This window comes from Rissa tridactyla, chromosome 2, assembly GCF_028500815.1.
Source record: "Rissa tridactyla isolate bRisTri1 chromosome 2, bRisTri1.patW.cur.20221130, whole genome shotgun sequence".
NCBI lineage: Eukaryota > Metazoa > Chordata > Aves > Charadriiformes > Laridae > Rissa > Rissa tridactyla.
This window is the reverse complement of record NC_071467.1, coordinates 47,621,247-47,638,611: the sequence shown is the minus strand read 5'-3', so window position 1 is coordinate 47,638,611 and position 17,365 is coordinate 47,621,247. Positions and strand designations below refer to the sequence as shown.

At 37.8% G+C, this 17,365-nt stretch overlaps 1 protein-coding gene across 1 annotated transcript in view; it reads right to left on the bottom strand.

Annotated features, from left to right (window-relative positions):
* Positions 1-17,365, bottom strand: part of CCDC178 (coiled-coil domain containing 178) — a 172,025-nt gene that overhangs the window by 1,283 nt on the left and 153,377 nt on the right. The window contains exon 18 of the mRNA XM_054192444.1: positions 16,380-16,514. Coding sequence (XP_054048419.1) covers positions 16,380-16,514 — 135 coding nt within the window. The remainder of the gene's footprint in view (positions 1-16,379; positions 16,515-17,365) is intronic.

Sequence of the window (17,365 nt, the reverse complement as noted above, 5' to 3'; positions counted from 1 at the left end):
TTACCCTAATAAAAATGGAGTTCTTTAAGAAAATGCCCCTACTACCTTCTCTGAAAGAAAGGAATGCATAACTGGCTTCTCTCGAGGTCATTTCTGCATTACCATTAGCTGTTATTTATTTGTTTCATGTCGCTTATACACTTACCGTTTAAAAACTAAAACAAGTTGCCTGTCCCTGTGATGACTGTATTTATTTAGCTAAGTCTTGCATTCTTAAAAACATACAAAAAAAATCCAAGACAAGTACGGGCAAACAATTCAGAACAGTTTGGCTTATCAGGCAGCCACAAAGGCGAGTTCATGAGATGCCGCTTATGTGGCAAGCTTAATTCGTATGATTTACAGAACTATACTTAAGCATCTAGACTCCCTGTAGAGCCAGTCCCAGGACAAATACAAATTCTGCAGGGTGAGCAGAGGTTTTTAAAGTCAGACGATATGAAATGCTGAGTACGTCAATGTGTCTGTCTTGCTTTTCTCTAGCATTTGGCTGAAAGAAGGACCATGCACTAAGCACTGCTCAGATTATAGCAGCTGGAGTCCGCTTCTGAGGCTAGACAGCAGCCTGGGCAGGCCGTATCTACCACTCTTCCTGAGATAATTCATCTTGAGCAGACAAAGACGACCAGGTTGATACATAGACAAAGCAACCACAAGGAAATGCAGATGTTCAAATGAATACCTCCTGCATTATTCATCTTATGGGGTACATCAAAAATAATAAATATATGATTGGGAAAGTGGTCCAGTTTTTAACAGATTTTATACCTATTTAAAGATACAGCTTAATGTGTATGGATGTCTGATGTAAGAACTGCAACAAATAAAAAAGCCCTGGCAATAGCCTCCTTTCTACACAAAGCATGCTATGCATTAGAAAGCTGCTCTGGAAGGGTCTCTTCATTCATTCCTTCACCATATCTTGGTTTTCCTCAGCATAATCCTTACACTATGTCCTCACATTCATGGGTCAGGGCAATCCCAAGCACAAATACAGGCTGGGGGATGAAGGGATTGAGAGCACCTCTGAGAAGAAGAACTTGGGGGTATTGGTGGATGAGAAGCTCAACGCAAGCCAACAATGTGCACTCCCAGCCCAGAAAGCCAACCATATCCTGGAGTGCATCAAAACAAGCGTGGCCAGCAGGTTGAGGGAAGGGATTCTGCCCCTCTACTCTGCTCTGGTGAAATCCCCACCTGGAGTACTGTGTCCAGCTCTGGAGCCCCCAGCACAAGAAGGACAGGGACCTGTTGGAGCGAGTCCAGAAGAGGACCATGAAGATGGTCAGAGGGCTGGAGCATGTCTCCTATGAAGACAGGCTGAGAGAGCTGGGGTTGTTCAGCCTGGAGAAGAGAAGGCTCCGGGGAGACCTTATAGTGGCCTTCCAGTACCTGAAGGGGGCCTACAGGAAAGGGAGGGACTTTGCAAAGGCATGTAGTGATAGGACGAGGGGCAATGGTTTTAAACTGAAAGAGAGTAGATTTAGATTAGATATTAGGAAGAAATTCTTTACTGTGAGGGTGGTGACACATTGTTACAGGATGTGGATGCCCCATCCCTGGGTGTTCAGGACCAGGCTGGATGGGTCTTTGAGCAGCCTGGTCTAGTGGAAGGCATCCCTGGCGATGGCAGGGGGGTTGGAACAAGATGATTTTTAAGTTCCCTTCCAACTCTAACCACTCTATGATTCTATGATTTTCCAAAGGGACACTCAGTACTCAGCAAGAATTAAAATTAAAAGGGAAAACCAAAATGTGTATCATCTACCCGTTGACACTCTGGTGCATACTCAGCAATTCCCTTTCCTTTTCTGTGACAACATAAAGTCTAAAAAACATGTTTTGGCAAACATTAGGAACATTATGTCTGCTAAATAAACCAGGGTCAGGGACTTTTTCCTGACCCTCAGGCCAACTAGCACATAAGGATGAGCCTTTCTGTGCCCCTTCTCCGTACTCTTAATGCTCTAATTATTGGGTTTTTCATTCAGTGTGTCTGGATTAACCTGGGGACTATTTGCAGCAGTGCAGCCCAATCGAGAGGTGCTCTCAGGAGTATAAGAATGTGTTGTACATATGTGGATGTAGGGAGAGAAATGTAAACATATATTGAAAGTAAATGCACTGGGCCACTACCCCTGAGAAAGTCACAAGTCTAATGGTGCTGTAGCCAAATGTAATAGTAGTGAAGTTTGGGATGAAATACCTAAATGGATGAAACTCTTAAGAAAGGTGACAGAAAAGGAAGCAGGAGTGGTAAGATTATTTCACTGGCTTACTGATTTGACTTTCCAAGATTTTGCAAAGTTTACACTCAGTAAAGAAGCTACCACGGGAACCGGTGCCATTTTTCTTGGTGTTCTGGTTTCTAAAGATGCTCTGGAGTTGAGTGCAGTTCAATGCTTCAGTTGTTTTTTTTTTATATAATTAAAACAACCACACCAGAACAATCTTGTCTAAAGTGTCAATAGCTTTTATTTAGATCTTATATACTGTCTTTCAGTAATAAAATGAAAGTAATATTAACATATATTGTAAATTTTGCTGAATGTAATTTTTAATAACTAATGTTTACAAGTGGGAAAGTTAATCATCAAATGATAGTTTATTAATGACACTGACTTGATTTTAAAATAGATTTAATAAAACATTTAAGATTAGATTGAATTGTCTTAAAGGAAAATTTTCTGTGCTGGCTCATTGACAAAATTATACTGATATGTCTGTCTAAGGCCAAGGTTTAGCATGCATCTGGGTTCCAATTAACTACAAACTAAGAGCTATGGATGTATTCTGTCACTCCTGAAATAAGAAAAAAACAATCTTTACCTTATATCTCTGATCTCATTTCCATGAATTATTTCATTCAATGGATTACATTCATGTAAAATGAATTCTCAAATTAGGCTGTAGACTTCAACGGGACAGCAACTTGCTTCTCAGCAGAGCTGTTATTTAGGAAGTGCTTCATTTTATTCTAGTTTCCATTTTGATCACATGTTTATGAGGCACTGGCTCATAGGACAATTTCCACTCCTTTCCGTAAAGAAGTTCAGCTTGTTAGGAAGGAAGCTGCATTTTACAATGTGCTAAGTAAATTAAGTTTATGACAGTCATACGCTTTATTAGTATTTCAGTGAAAAAAAAATTCATTATTTAATTTTAGAAACTGAAAACATTTATTTTAAATATACAATGACATAAAATATGGTCACTCGTCTTCAATTTGCTCCATTAGTCTGACAGTATCATATACTAGCAGCTCTCAAATCATTAGAAATAAAGACTAAAAATACAAGGCAAACGTAATGCTTGATTTTCACACAGACATAAATTAGGTGTAACTGTAATGAAACTAATGGATTTAAAACAGAGAAACTATCAAAATCGGGCCCTGAGTCCTTAATAGCCCTTACTGTCTTTTCATTTGTCAGCTGTTCTACCTAACGTATTGCAGGAACAGCGAGATATGACATGTGGATATATGTCTGAGCTAGACTGCAAAACTTTAAAAAGAGGTGAGTAACTTGATTCTTTTACTGATGGAACCTATTTTATAACAATTCTCCTTCCTGGAGGCCTACAAGCACTCATTTGTGGAGAAAAGAATGCAAAAAAAGGAGAACAGGGAATAAACTTTGGCCACGTAAATTCCTTTCTTGAAACATCATGCCTATAGTCAAATAATAATTGCCTAAACAGTACCTGAAGCTCAATTTCCTCTAAGATTATCCTCAAACATTTTAGCTGAGATGTGCAAAATATTACTATGCGATGAGTATTATAACTTGGAAGTATTTTAAACTTCTGGAGAATCGGCTTCTTCCTAGGTGTGGTACATATCCAGTTATGATTCACATTTTGTACAAACTTGTTCTCTCATATGGTAAATTTTAAAGTTACTCAGAGAAAAGAGTTCCTCAAAAATAAATAATTTAATGTGCTTCTTGAGGGGAAAAAAAGATAACAGTTGCAAACCACCTTTTGACGCAGATGGAGAATATCTGAAATACATGAAGATAATAGTAAATCAACAAGATAATCAGAAAACTATGCAGAAAAATATAATAATAATAGGGCTATAAATAAAATGTGAACGTCAAATTGGAAAATGCTTATATAGCCTTAGAGGTCAGCAACATTAGTGTTTAGGTTCTCATTTTTCCTCAACACCATAACGTACAAACTGCAATGTGGAGTCAAAACAGCAGTCCATCTAACCCATTGTTCTGTTTCCAGCAATGGTCATGATGAGATGCTATGTAGGGAAGAGTATAAGGGCAGAATAAACATGTGCAATGCTTCTTCCTAACATTTTCTGATCCCAGAAAAGCCAGATGAGAACAGACTGAAGACAATTTTTGCCAGAATTCCCCGTGTTTCAGCAAGTATTCCTACATCTCAGAAGACTTCCCTGTAATCTCAAGACCATACTTCTGAGTTTCCAAAGTGTCAGATATTGCTCTTGTTGTCCCTGTAGCACACATGGAAACTCAAGAAAGGAAGGTTTTGCATTAACCTGGAAACAGCTAGAAGAGCGATATATCCACAAACATCTTTGCAAATTCATTCATAGTCTCTGAAAACAGATGTTAAAGCCTCTCCGTAGGACTGAGCAGCCAGAAAGACAACTTGTACTACTCAAGGCCAAGGAGCGTGGTAAGGAGGAAAGTCACAGAATGGCTCACTCAGGTTTCTCTCCATCATGCCCTCAAGGACATTTGCGTCCAGGACTGCAGCTGCCTCCATCATACAAGAGGGACAGAAAAGGGGAAATGCTGCTTCAGAGGGCATCTGCACACCTGGCACAGTCTTCTTTTGCTCCCAAACGAAGTTGATTTAGCTCCAAAATAATGTGTACTTCTGCCACTAATTTGCTGCAATAAAAATTTGTTTTGGTTTTGAAAAGGAGAAAAAAAATCAGTATTCCCTAACAGGAAAGTGCTGTTTAAAGACGCAAGTCTAAATTATTCCAAATCAAATGGCAGCCCAAACAGGCCACTTTTCTGGATGTTGATCTAGGTAAGGCAGAAATCATACTGGTGAAGCTGAAGTGCATGACTTCTCAACCTGAATGGCTACTGGGCAGCAATGTATCTGTCAGGGTGACACTGACGCTGTCAAGCCATTACAGATCGAGCTCCAGAATTATATGCTGTCTGAGGCACTATACAGCAATGAAAAATTCTGACGTTTTATATACAGGAAAATCTCAGCTCTTTGATTATCAATAGATGAAAGATGACAAATGGCTTTTTATCGTTGAGACATGTGGAACTGAGAAAATTAGAGAAACCAAAGAAAAACTATAAATTATTTCAGAAGACTGCATCATCATGTTTTAGCTTGCTAATCTCAAATCCTAATCTGACCTATCTAAACAAATCATTGCCTTCCTCCTCTAAATTTTTCCTATCTTTCAGACTTTACCTGTTAAGAAGAAAGATGTAGGAATTAAAAAGAATGAGAAATAAATGGAAAAGAAAGGTAATAATATAACACCAGCAGTGGTTAGACTCATCATCTGTATAGGTCAAAGGAGTCACTATGACATGTAGAGAATTATTATTACAGTGAGCTAAGTAAGATATTAAGATATAAGAAAGACCAGAATACAGGTGGAAATCTTTGCTGCGTAATTATATATATGCATTCTAAAAGGAGTGGTAATTAGATTATCAATGAATATATCATTGATACTGAGAACATAATGCCCAACGCCCTCCCAGATAGTTACCGGAGATACAAGAAATGATGCTAACAGGAAAGGCTTGTGTACTCAAAACCTTGTCTTTTTTTCCAGTCTAATAAAAGATAGTGCCTTGCCTTATAAAATCTGCCTTGCTTACATTCTTAGGCCATGAAGATTATAACAAAACTGTCACCACAACACTTACTTTTAAAATACAGACGCCATTTTAGCCCTCAGAATAAAAGTTGCACTACAAGACAATGTAGTGAGAGTATGTATATTGACTCACATTGCTCTCCCTTCACCCTGAGGAACACAGACCTGTATTTAAGGGAGTCAGCCAAACTTTATCATTGACTTCAACAGGACCAGTTTTAAGAATGTTTTTTGTTTTGAAAGACTTTTTAGTCCCTAAAGGTTAATTGGAGTGAAGCATAGCATTAAAAATCTCCTTGTTTGGTGTACTCTTTAATTTTCTTATTTTAGAAATTGTAATAAAACTAAAACTCATAGCTTTGAAAAATCTGTGCCAAATGAAAAGGAGGATTTTCTGGAGTTATTATAGATAATTAAAACGCTCCAGTAAAATTCCACGATAGCTGTGACGAGCTGGCATACTAAAGCAACTCAGTGAAATTGCTGTGACCCATCAGAGTTTTGGAGGAGAGTTAAGTGTAAGAAAGAAACTGCTCTTCCTGAGTCTTTAACTCTCAGTTTATTGCTCCAGTGCCAGTAGAAGCACCAAAACTGATGCTGAGTCAAGTGATGATACAGATTTCAAACCCTCGTAGCAATGCTGAATATTATAGGAATGAGAAATACAGCACTATTAAAAGAGAGTGCTTCGGTTCTCATTTTCTTCAAAATTATTCTTGAGAACCAAGTAGCTCTCTAAGCCGTAATCCTTTCCACCCCACTCTCCTCTCACAAAGAAGAGAAAAATTTACCAAAAAGATTTCCTTGTACAAAGCTCCTCAGTCCCCTGAATTAGCTGATAGTAGCTTCTTTTCCTTTGTCTCAAACACAGATTTCTGCTCTGCTACCACATACCTGCTCAGTTACCACAGTGCTCGGGCTCAGAGAAATATCCCATTCATTTCGGAAAAAATACTTCTTATCAGAACGCTTGCAAATGAAGGCCTAAATTTGATCCCTCACTCCTCAGCCTGGAGTATCATAAGAATGTATTTATAACAGCCTGTGAGCACAGAGACTGTAACAGGATTTACTTGGAACATCACTCGAAGGAGGAGTGGTTCTTGTCTCTAGGTTAAGAATATCTCCAATGCCAGGTTTAAGAAAGGGATAAATATGGGTTATACTTTCTAGAGAAACCATATACACTCTATTTAGATAGATACAAAAGAGTAAGGGGAGTTGGACAGTAACGTTGTGGCTTGCGCTAAACTGGTATTGCAATATTTTTTATTTGCTTTCTGCTTATGTCCTTAATTGGTTGCTTCTGTACCACTAGCAGCAGCCCTCCAGAGTACGCAGTCAGATGACAGCCATGTTATGTCGATCCTGTGACAGATGTTTACTGATTTGTCCTCAGGAAGGATTTGGTTTCCAGATCTGTCTTCCCAGGCATAGGCAAAAGACATGACATGAGAGGTTTTTATGTTACTCCTAACTTTGTCCTCACATGCTTCAAGTAGCCATTTATTTCAAAAAAGAAATGTTTACGTCCAAGTTGTAGTATGTTAGCAGAAAAAACCAAACCACTGAAGTTTCAAAAATGAAGCCAGTATCCTGGTAAGAAAGAACAGGTGGCTGGGGAAAAGGCTGGAGAAACAGCAAGCTGAGACATCGCATCTGAAACCTGCATGTTTTTAAAAGATGCATTTGGAGAAGATAATGACTGGATTTGAAGCAGCTGCTCACAGTAAAATAACGTAAAGCATTTAATACCTCAAATGCAACTTTGGAATATTACAGTGCCTGTTGCAAGAAGTTTCTTGTAAGGACTTTTCCGTGGGAAATGCTTGGTTGAGTCAATCAAAATACAGGATAACTATTACACTTTTTATAATTTTGCACATGACAGTCAGGATTTCATTCCGGTAGGTCATTTGATTCTCTGCAGGTGGCTCTGTTGGTTTCTGGAATAGTATACTGTGAATTACATGTTACACAAATGAAAGGCAGTTTTAATTCTGGATAACACTGTATTTGATTCTACAAACATCTTTAGGCCTAATGCAAAGATTCCTTTGAATAATTTATCCAGCTAAGTGTCTGTGGTCCCAAACTCCTAATTTAAAAATGTTGATAAATGAAGTATCTCTTTAGCTAATAAATGAAGTATCTCTTTAGTTATCCTTTGTCAGCAACATTCATTTTAATGGAAAGTGAGTTTACAGGGTTACATGATTGAACTACTGAGCCAAGTCAGTGTTGGCAAATGATGGGCTAAATTATTGATGTTACACACTAATGAATTCTGATGAGAAATAAAATACAGACATTACATTTCAAGTGGTTCATAATTATTTTTGTACTTTAAAAGCAATTTTATTCTTTTTCCAAATCATACTGGTTCTGTAAAACAAAAACATAGTTAGTGATTATAACTAAAATTATTGAGTTTGAGGCAAAAATGCTCCTGTAAGTTTTCTTATGCAAGTATAATGCTATTCACACTAGGATTCTGATTTCTTCTTATACTTCTGGGAGAGGATAATTAAATTAAATGTCTAAATTTTTAAACTGCTGTCTTTAAATAAAATAATCTACTTTGCAACCGTGGTTAAGAGTTCAGTAGATGAGTTTATAATCTATGATATATCAGCATGTTTACTAGAGATGTTCTGAACTACTATAATTAATTCAGGTGATGACAAAAACAGAAGAGCTGCCAAAAAGGAGCTTTCAACATGTAAACAGTTCATCATTAAACCTGTGTTTTGATATATGTTTAAAATGGGTAGAAGGAGGTTACTAAACTTCAGATAGCCCAAAGTGATGTTGCAAGGTTGAATCATTAATTAAAAATGTAATTTCTCTGATTCTTTACTGACTGTACTGGATAAAGAAATCTAATTCCTTAGTTTTTACTTATAAAACCAGAGCTAAGCATTTGCTCATTTGGCAACAGTGTAACTTCATAAATCCTATCCTTAATCTTGTCTTCCTATATAACTTTTCTTAATTATACACTGAAGGCTTCTGTCAATTGTTGGAAAAGCAAATCTACGAAGAGTCATTTCCTTTTCTTTTTGACATATAACAACTGAATAACCATCTTACTTGTCAGCTCATTGCTGAATTCTCTTGTCATTCAAGACTACCACTGACCTGTTGAAGGAGTAAGTACATACAAAACTGTTCAGGTTTTACTTATAAAGAGAATAGTGTGATCCAAATGATATTTGGCCAAGGTCTCAAAAGAGAGATTCGTAAGCCACAAAATCATCACCATAAACTCAGTGTTACCTATAATTGGCCTTAAACTTGAACACAGTAGCTAAATATGTATAGTTATTTTACTGTAAAGTCTCCAAAACACAGCATTTTCTTTGTCTTTATCTTCCTACTATCTACTAGAGCTTTTAGGCGAGAGCTAAATTTCTGAACGACTTGCTTCATATCACACTTACTTCATGTAGTGAAACTTTCAAGTGAAGCCATAGAGGAATTAGCCAGTAAAGGCCACTATAGGTGTTCCTATGCATGCCAGGAAAACATTTGCGGTTATATCAGCCTTTGGGCATGACGTTTTGAAAAATAAAGAGTTTATGTGAAGCATAAGAAGCTTGGTGTGCTACGGCATAAGTGGCAGAAAAACCTAAATGCAACTGAGTCGTGCCAAATGAGATGTACACTTCACTTTGAAAATGGTAAAGGAAATCATGTCAGAATGAAGACATCAGAGTTTTGCCATGTGATAAGCAAAACCACAGACCATGAAAATGAGGCAAAGAATGAAGCAGGTTCTAATTTCTGCTATGAATTGGGCTTATTTTGAGATTACTTTGCACTCTCGCACTAGAAAGGTCCCTCTCATCATGCAGCAATAAAATAAATGGTCACGACCCTTTTGTGTGTCTATTCCATGGCAGCTGTATGTGTCACTACACCTACATGATAAGTAAATTCAAAGATTTTGGTGAATGCTTGTCATGGTCATCAACTCAATTTAGAAAAATCTAGACAAAATAATCACTTTAAGGATTGAAATAAAACGTGAGATCATATTTTGAAGAAATCCAGATGTTGTTATCCAAAATTCATAATCATATGAGAGGAAAGCCATATATTTTTAGAACCTATATACTGGGTACTGATTTCCATGTTTCTTTAGAACCTGATTAGCTAAGTAACAAATTTTTCAACTCAGAAGCATTACCCCCATGAGCAGGAGAAAAAATAGCTAGTCTCAATTTCCCTTTAACTGCGCAAAACAAATATTTTATAAATGAATAATACAACCATCAGAATTTCACTTTGATATTTTAAATGGTTACTACGAATAAATGTGATTACATACAAAAGCTTAGAACTAATTAAAAGGTGTGTAGCCATGTTCCCCTTAAGAAAAGTTATCTGTCATCCAACCCCATATGTCTCCAAGACAAGGCAGAAACAGCAAGACTGCTAAAGCAAAATCAGCAGGCAAAAAAGACACAACTGAGTGTAATCAGCATAAATGGTGATAACTCAACCCATAACAGAGAAAAATAAAAGAGAAGGCATACAGATTTTGAAGAGCGTCAGCCCTGAGGGACACCATAACACACCTGTGTTAATAAGTTAGAGAACAAAAGATGTAGTTAAATCGACTGCCATCTGACAGCTAAAAAAGCAAGTTAAGAATGAGTGGTTTTCAGAAAGCAAAAGGGCAAACCCTGCTTTTAACCACGCAGGATTATGGTTGGTGCTGGCCTTAGTGGAACTGCACTGGCTCTTTCCTGCAAGAAGGTAGAACAGGGTGCCATGAAAACCACAGATTTTGCACAGTCAGTAAAACGTTTCCTCTGGTAAGATGCAGTATCCGCTGAGATGCCCGCAGTAGATTCAGCAAAGTTTCTAAACCTTAGTTAAGAACTGTCCTTTCTCTGGCGACCTCTGCAAAATAGCCCAAATAAAGACAATACAGAATAGACCAAAACTCTTTTCTAGTGTAAACTGGTGTAGTTCAGTACAGTGGAATTATTTGAAACTACAACAGCTTTGCCAAAATTTTTTAAAGGTTTCAGGATAATCAAGCAACTTCAGTATAACTGTGGAAAACGTAAAAATAGTAACAGCATTCTGCAGCCAAAGCAACAGTCTGTGGGCTGATGTATCACTCCTTTGTGCCTTACGTGGCAATCTCCACCTAATGAAAACGAGTAAAACTGCTACCAAATAAGAAGTTTCCAAACTCTGAATTCTGATGATCTTTTTTTATATCACTTTGCACTGGTGTGAATGGCTATCAAAGGTACAGATCTATTAAAAATTAAGCCAATAATCTTGCATTTATTAAAAAGGTACCTTTGTCATGCCATCATCAGAAAAAGTATATATGAAATGCTTTAAAGTTACAATGAGAGTAGCAATGATGCTAATTTTTTTTGTTAGCACTTTGTCCCCCAGAATAATTCTGGCATAACTATAGTCAAGATAAATCATCTGAAAAGGATGGACTAAATTGAAGACTGTCAGAATTAAAGCACAGCCACAGTCCTAAATAAAGCTACACCTGCCATCATATATCATTTTTGCAATTAGATAGCTAATTGAACTTACTCAAGAGCCAAGTTATTGAAACTCCAAAACATTATTGGGAAAACAAAAGTCATTAACAAAACAAATACCTTGCCTGCACACTTTTGGGAGAAAAGGTTTTTACATTTTTATCAGATTGTTCTAAATTAAAGAGATTACTTTCATTGTTTTCTGACAGATTAAAAACATATTTAGTAATTGCAGAATTTTTGAAGACTGAAATCCTCCAACAGACTATAGAATATGGACTTCACCAACTGTGATGGTGAAATTTTCCCCACGTTGTGCTGTCACTTTTCTTCAAACAGAAGACATCTCCACACGGCTTTTATTTGAAGAAAAGCTGTCACTGACCTCAGCAATAGGATCCACATAGGATGTCATCTGATTATTAAGATAATTAAATTTATGGGAAGAGTCAGTGTAATCTATGATGGAACTCATAGAACTTTCTTTGACTACCATGATAAAAACAAATTCTCTTTTCAGAGTCATTAAGCATGTGTGTAAACTGCCCAGAATGAAAGAAGAGCAGAGCAGTGCTCATGCACTTCTAATGCACCTCTGGTGCACTTCACGCACTGCAATTCTAATGTCTCAAATTCTGGCACTGGTTGTAATCAGACAGCAGTAAGGGATATTTTAAAACTTGAAACAGGTTAGGAAAAAGGTAGAGCATAAGAAGATGAAATATTCTTGCCCAAGAAATAGTCCTGCACTTTGCTCTATAAAAAATTAAATAGATGAAGAGCCAAAATTGAAAGTAGAAATCATTTCAGTCATTGATCTCTGCTCTAGCAGTTGATTTGATTGCCAACCTATTTATTCTTTCTTATTACCATGGAAGAATCCCTTACCCCTTTTTTTAACATCACAATTGAAATGTTCAATTTTAAAATTCCATTTTCTGTCAGAAGTATATTCACAAAACATACGGACACTAAGTAATCAGTTGATCATTCCTATTTCCAAGGCAAATATTAAATGTTGAAAAAGCAAAATGGTTACAAGGATCATGATAAAAAACAGGGAATACATATTTAAGAGTTTGATTGAAACAAAAGGAGCTAAATATAAATTAAAATGGCATTTTTTTAAAAAAAAACCTATTAATATCACCATGCACAATATAGACCAATGACCCCTAGCAAAAAAAAAATGGGAAAAGCTAGTATTTACTGGTGGTTGACTCCCGTAATTCTGCCTTCATAGTCCACACTCATATTGTTGGTGCTTTGGATAATTTTAACATATTTCGATAATATTAACAAGTCTTCAGTGACATAACCATGTTGTGAACTCAGAAAGCATATACTCATTTCTGCTACATATTGAAGAATGGGGTTTGGTCTTCTTTCTCAGAACAGAGGCTCAAAAGCAGGTGCAGCCAGAAGGCACTGTGTTCTGGTAATGATTCCCTGGTAAAGTGCACTGCTGCTGGGTTGGGCCGGGCAGAGCAAAAACCTGTACAGCCGGTGCTGAGGCTGGACAGAAAGCCAAGGAGGGAAACGAGGGACTCTCTGCCTTTGCTACCCTGAGCATAACGGCGGCAAAGCAGAGCTTCTGGCCCTAGGACATTTAAGTGCTGCTGGCACGTGGCAGCCTCTGGGGGTGCCACGATGCTTCTGGGGACAGCAGCATCCCCAAAGGGGACGGGTACATTAGCCACGGGCTCCAGGGGACACACTGCCTGCGTTGCACGGTGGACGACCAACGGGAAATCTCTGGCATCGGTACCACGTTTGGTGCTGACGGAAATTGGGACTGGTACACTGCATATAATTCTTTCTGAAATGAATTTGTGAGACCAGACAGCAAAGGAGATTGCCATCATTGTAAAGCTCTCTTAATTTAGAACTTTTAGGGAGATTTAATTGCAAGCATCTTTTTTTTTTTTTTTTTTAAATTATCATTAACAAAAGCACTTTGCTATTAACTGGGATCCCTCTGAAGGTTTTGCTTTTTTTCAGTGTTTATTAAAAATGATGACTAACTCCACCAATACCTGTTACTGGAAACATCCTCCTCACTAGTGGCTTTATCAATGTCACCCTCCTGTTACAGGCACAGTTCTTCCTTCTCAATCACAAAGTCTTACAGGCACTATGGTCCATCTGCACCACTAGAAGCGACTGGAAGGCAAGTCCAGATTTTTAAAAATAGGCTTAATAGCATGATGTAATGATGAAACACTGATCAAATCTGTCTTCCAGTCTGAGGCAACTCTTGATTTTCACATCATAATTCTCCCCAAACCCTGCTGCTGTGTATAACTGGAGAGTGTTGCTAGTTAAAAAGTACCTGGTGAAAAGGGCAAAACACCCTCCATTACCTACTTTTAAGTCTCTCTTGGATCTCACCCAGGTCATGGCTCCTTTAAAATATTAGAAAACACTTAGGCAGCCAATGTACTGTATCTACTGACTCTTCTAATTCACTCTTCCTCTGTGATTCACGTGCTCCTGTTTGCTCTCATCAAGGTAGGTGCTGGGACACAAGCTCTTGTGAGTGGCAATCACCGTTTGGCTGCACACTTTGCGCAGAACCACTGCTCAGCGCAGCGGGGTCTCATCCGCAGACTTGAATGCAAGATGGATGCTAGGAACAATGAACTTGGGGAATTTCTTGCCGAAAGAAAAGGAAGTGAGAGGAACTGCTGCCAGCTTTTATTTTGGAAGTGTGTGCCACTATGCTGAATGTCACCGATAGGAGAACTTAATTGACAGAAGGATAGATTGATCTGAGAATAGCGCAGATCCATATATAACACTGGTCCATGTATAAATAAACCACAGAATCATAGAATTGCCTAGGTTGGAAGGGACCTTTCAGATCATCTAGTCCAACCATCAACATAACCCTGACAAAAACCATCACTAAACCATATCTCTAAGCACTATGTCAACCCGTCTTTTAAATACCTCCAGGGATGGTGCCTCAACCACTTCCCTGGGCAGCCTGTTCCAATCACTGCCAAGACCTCTAAAATATAAAAATATTATGTTGCTGAAAGGAAATACTCTTCTATACAGCTTGGTAATTGCTCTTAGCTGAACTAGTCTCCATTTTAATTTTATGTATTTTCCCTGCTCACTATTTTAATATTATCAGTCAATCTTCATAAAAACATAGCAAGAATATTAGAAAATCAGAAAAGCATTAGAGTATCAGAAAAGGATGTCATGGATAGCGAAAGCAGATAAGGAACAGAACGTTGTCCAGACTTTGAACAAAATATTGTCTTCGGTAGGTCTGAGCTACTTGGATTTGAACACCAAAAGATGTTGCTGGCACTTCTATATCTAAAAGCTTAGTTTAAGCCCATTTCTAGGTAGTTGAGTTATTCAGGGTGACAAGATTGACAGTCACAGCTTCTCAGCGTGAACAGCATACATGGAAAAAATTTATGCTAAGATGAAGGATTTCTGCAAAACTCACTCATCGTAACATGGACTAGTTATTGATTTAAGAGTCCAATTGTATATGAGGTTCACAGTACAGCTATTAAAACACTGCGTAACATTAGATTAATGTAAAGATTCATGTGTGAGGCAACCAACTGCCACCTGTGGCTTCCATGTCACTGCTATTGTTATTCATGAGGTTTAGGCTGCACATTGATCACCTCTCTTGAACACAGGAGAGACCAGAAATCACCCCAGCTATCCCCCCTGCAAAAAATCAAAAAAGAGCTTTTCCAATTTTTCAACAGCTAAATGAAAATTTTGAATGAAAACAAGTGTAGCGCCCGCCTTACCTGTTTTCAATGGCACGCAGTTCAGTGCAATATTTAACAAATATAACACTCCCCAAAATCCATAACATTAAGAGTATTACAAATAATTAATAAAGTATAAAATCTGATCAGATTTTTATTTAAATTATTTTTTCTTGACTTTCTGCTTTTAATATGACTAGGATTTTCTGAATCTTTTCTAGAAGTAGAACATATATAGAAATTTGGAATTTTAAAATAAAAATCCTCTTAGTGAGATACGGAAATCAGATCACGATGCTGATGCATTTTAGTGGAATTATACAACTTATTCAAGTGAGCTTTTACTTTAATGCAGCAGATATTAACTGTGAAGTGCAATTACATAATATTAAAATGTAATAAAATTGTTTCCGCAACCATACAACAAAGCCTGACTGTTAAAAATTAGAAAACAAGTTTTATAAGAATATGGTGCACTAAAGCTACATCAGCAACATAACTTCTTTTGCAAGCAGTAAGTCTGGAGAAATTTTCTACTTAAGTCTTTTAAAAACCCTTCAAAAACGCCATCTGGTTATGGCCATTAACTATGGGAAGAGATTGAAAGGAGTGGCTTTACAGAAATATGAATAAGATACCATGGCACAAGACAAAAAGAACATTCCAATTACATTATATAGTAGTTATTTTCCCTGGTAAATATATATATATCCAGGGATCGAGTTATAAAATGAAAAACCATACGTTGTTGGAAAACATTTTTAAATCTTATAACCCCCCAATGTTGCTTTTTTACAAAAGAGGGAAAGTCATCATATAACTGAGTTAGGAAGGTGTAATACTTCTAAAAAATAGTCTCCTGCTAAAGAAATTAAATACAAAACCAGTGCAAATGACAATATTGTTTACCACGGAAATAATATTTGCACAAAGCAGGACACAGTCACATTTTCTAAAACAACAGAGCAGCAGTACTAATGCCGCTCTGTGTTTCAAATATTTATATCCAATGTATTTATAATAATCTTTTCAAAGGTTTGTGAGAAATAAATCTAATCTCCCCCCTTTTTTTCAAACTACGCATGGTATATGTGCTAACTTACTGAATTCATCCTTCATGCAATTCCAGTTTATTAAAGAGGTTAAAAATTTATAAAACTCTGATGGGATATGGTTTTAATGCTTCATCACACTACCCATCATTTGCTTTTCAATCTAGATCAGAATGATCTTTCCGACTTCCCTGCAATCACCTACCTGCACAGCTAATATTTTCTGAGCGTTCTCCTGAGAGGCTGCCTGGATCCTCGCCAGCCCAGCCTGGATGGAGAGGCCGCGCCGCCTCCACCGCCCCGCCAGCGCCCCGCGCAGCCGCCTCTGCAGCGCCCAAAGCTGGGACGGACACCGACACCAACGGGAACCAGGCAGGGGGGAATATGGGGAAGAGGCAAGAAGGAAGGGAAGGGGGGGAAGAAAAGGGGAGGGGGGGGGGAGAAAAAAAAAAGGCAAAAAAAAATTAAATTCCCAAGTCAGAGCAGGAGAGGAAATTAATGGCAGCGTTCAAGAAGAATGATGGAGGGAAATATAGAAAGCAGTCAATAGCCCATTCTGCGCTGTACGGACCTGACAGGAATTTCACAGTCTCTTGGTTTTTCAGCCCACTCATGTGCATTCATCAGAAACCAGTCACATCTGGCTGCCAGGATGGGGGGTTAATTTTCTCTAAATGCCTCAGCAGTTTTGTTCTAGCTGAGGCAAACTCTGTGACTGCAAAGCTGATGAGTAAAATATTTCTACTTCACCCAGTTTAACTCAAAACCGATAGCCTCGGGACATATTGAACCTTTCTTAAAAAAATAATCTTTTGAAGCTTTTTGAATGGCACATCAGGTCAGGCCAAAGTTTAAAATGCAAGTTTAAGACTTTGATGGACGCAAGGGCTTTTTTTTTTCCCTGTGTAAAGCTTATCATAGCTCGGCAATGTGTGCTTTAGTGCATGACAAAACTAAAGAGAATTAACTTAGCCATCAACTGCTCAGGGAGAACAATAACAGGAAAGAAATTTCCAGATAGAAGTTCCTATTAATCTACCTAGCTATAACCATGTGACATGAAAGCATCTAACAGCACTAAATTCCACTGAATGCGGCAGCTGAGAGTGACACTACTTAAAAAAAGGATTTTATATAGACGTATCGAAAAGGTAACACTTATCCTCCGAACTGCATTCAGTGCAAAGAATC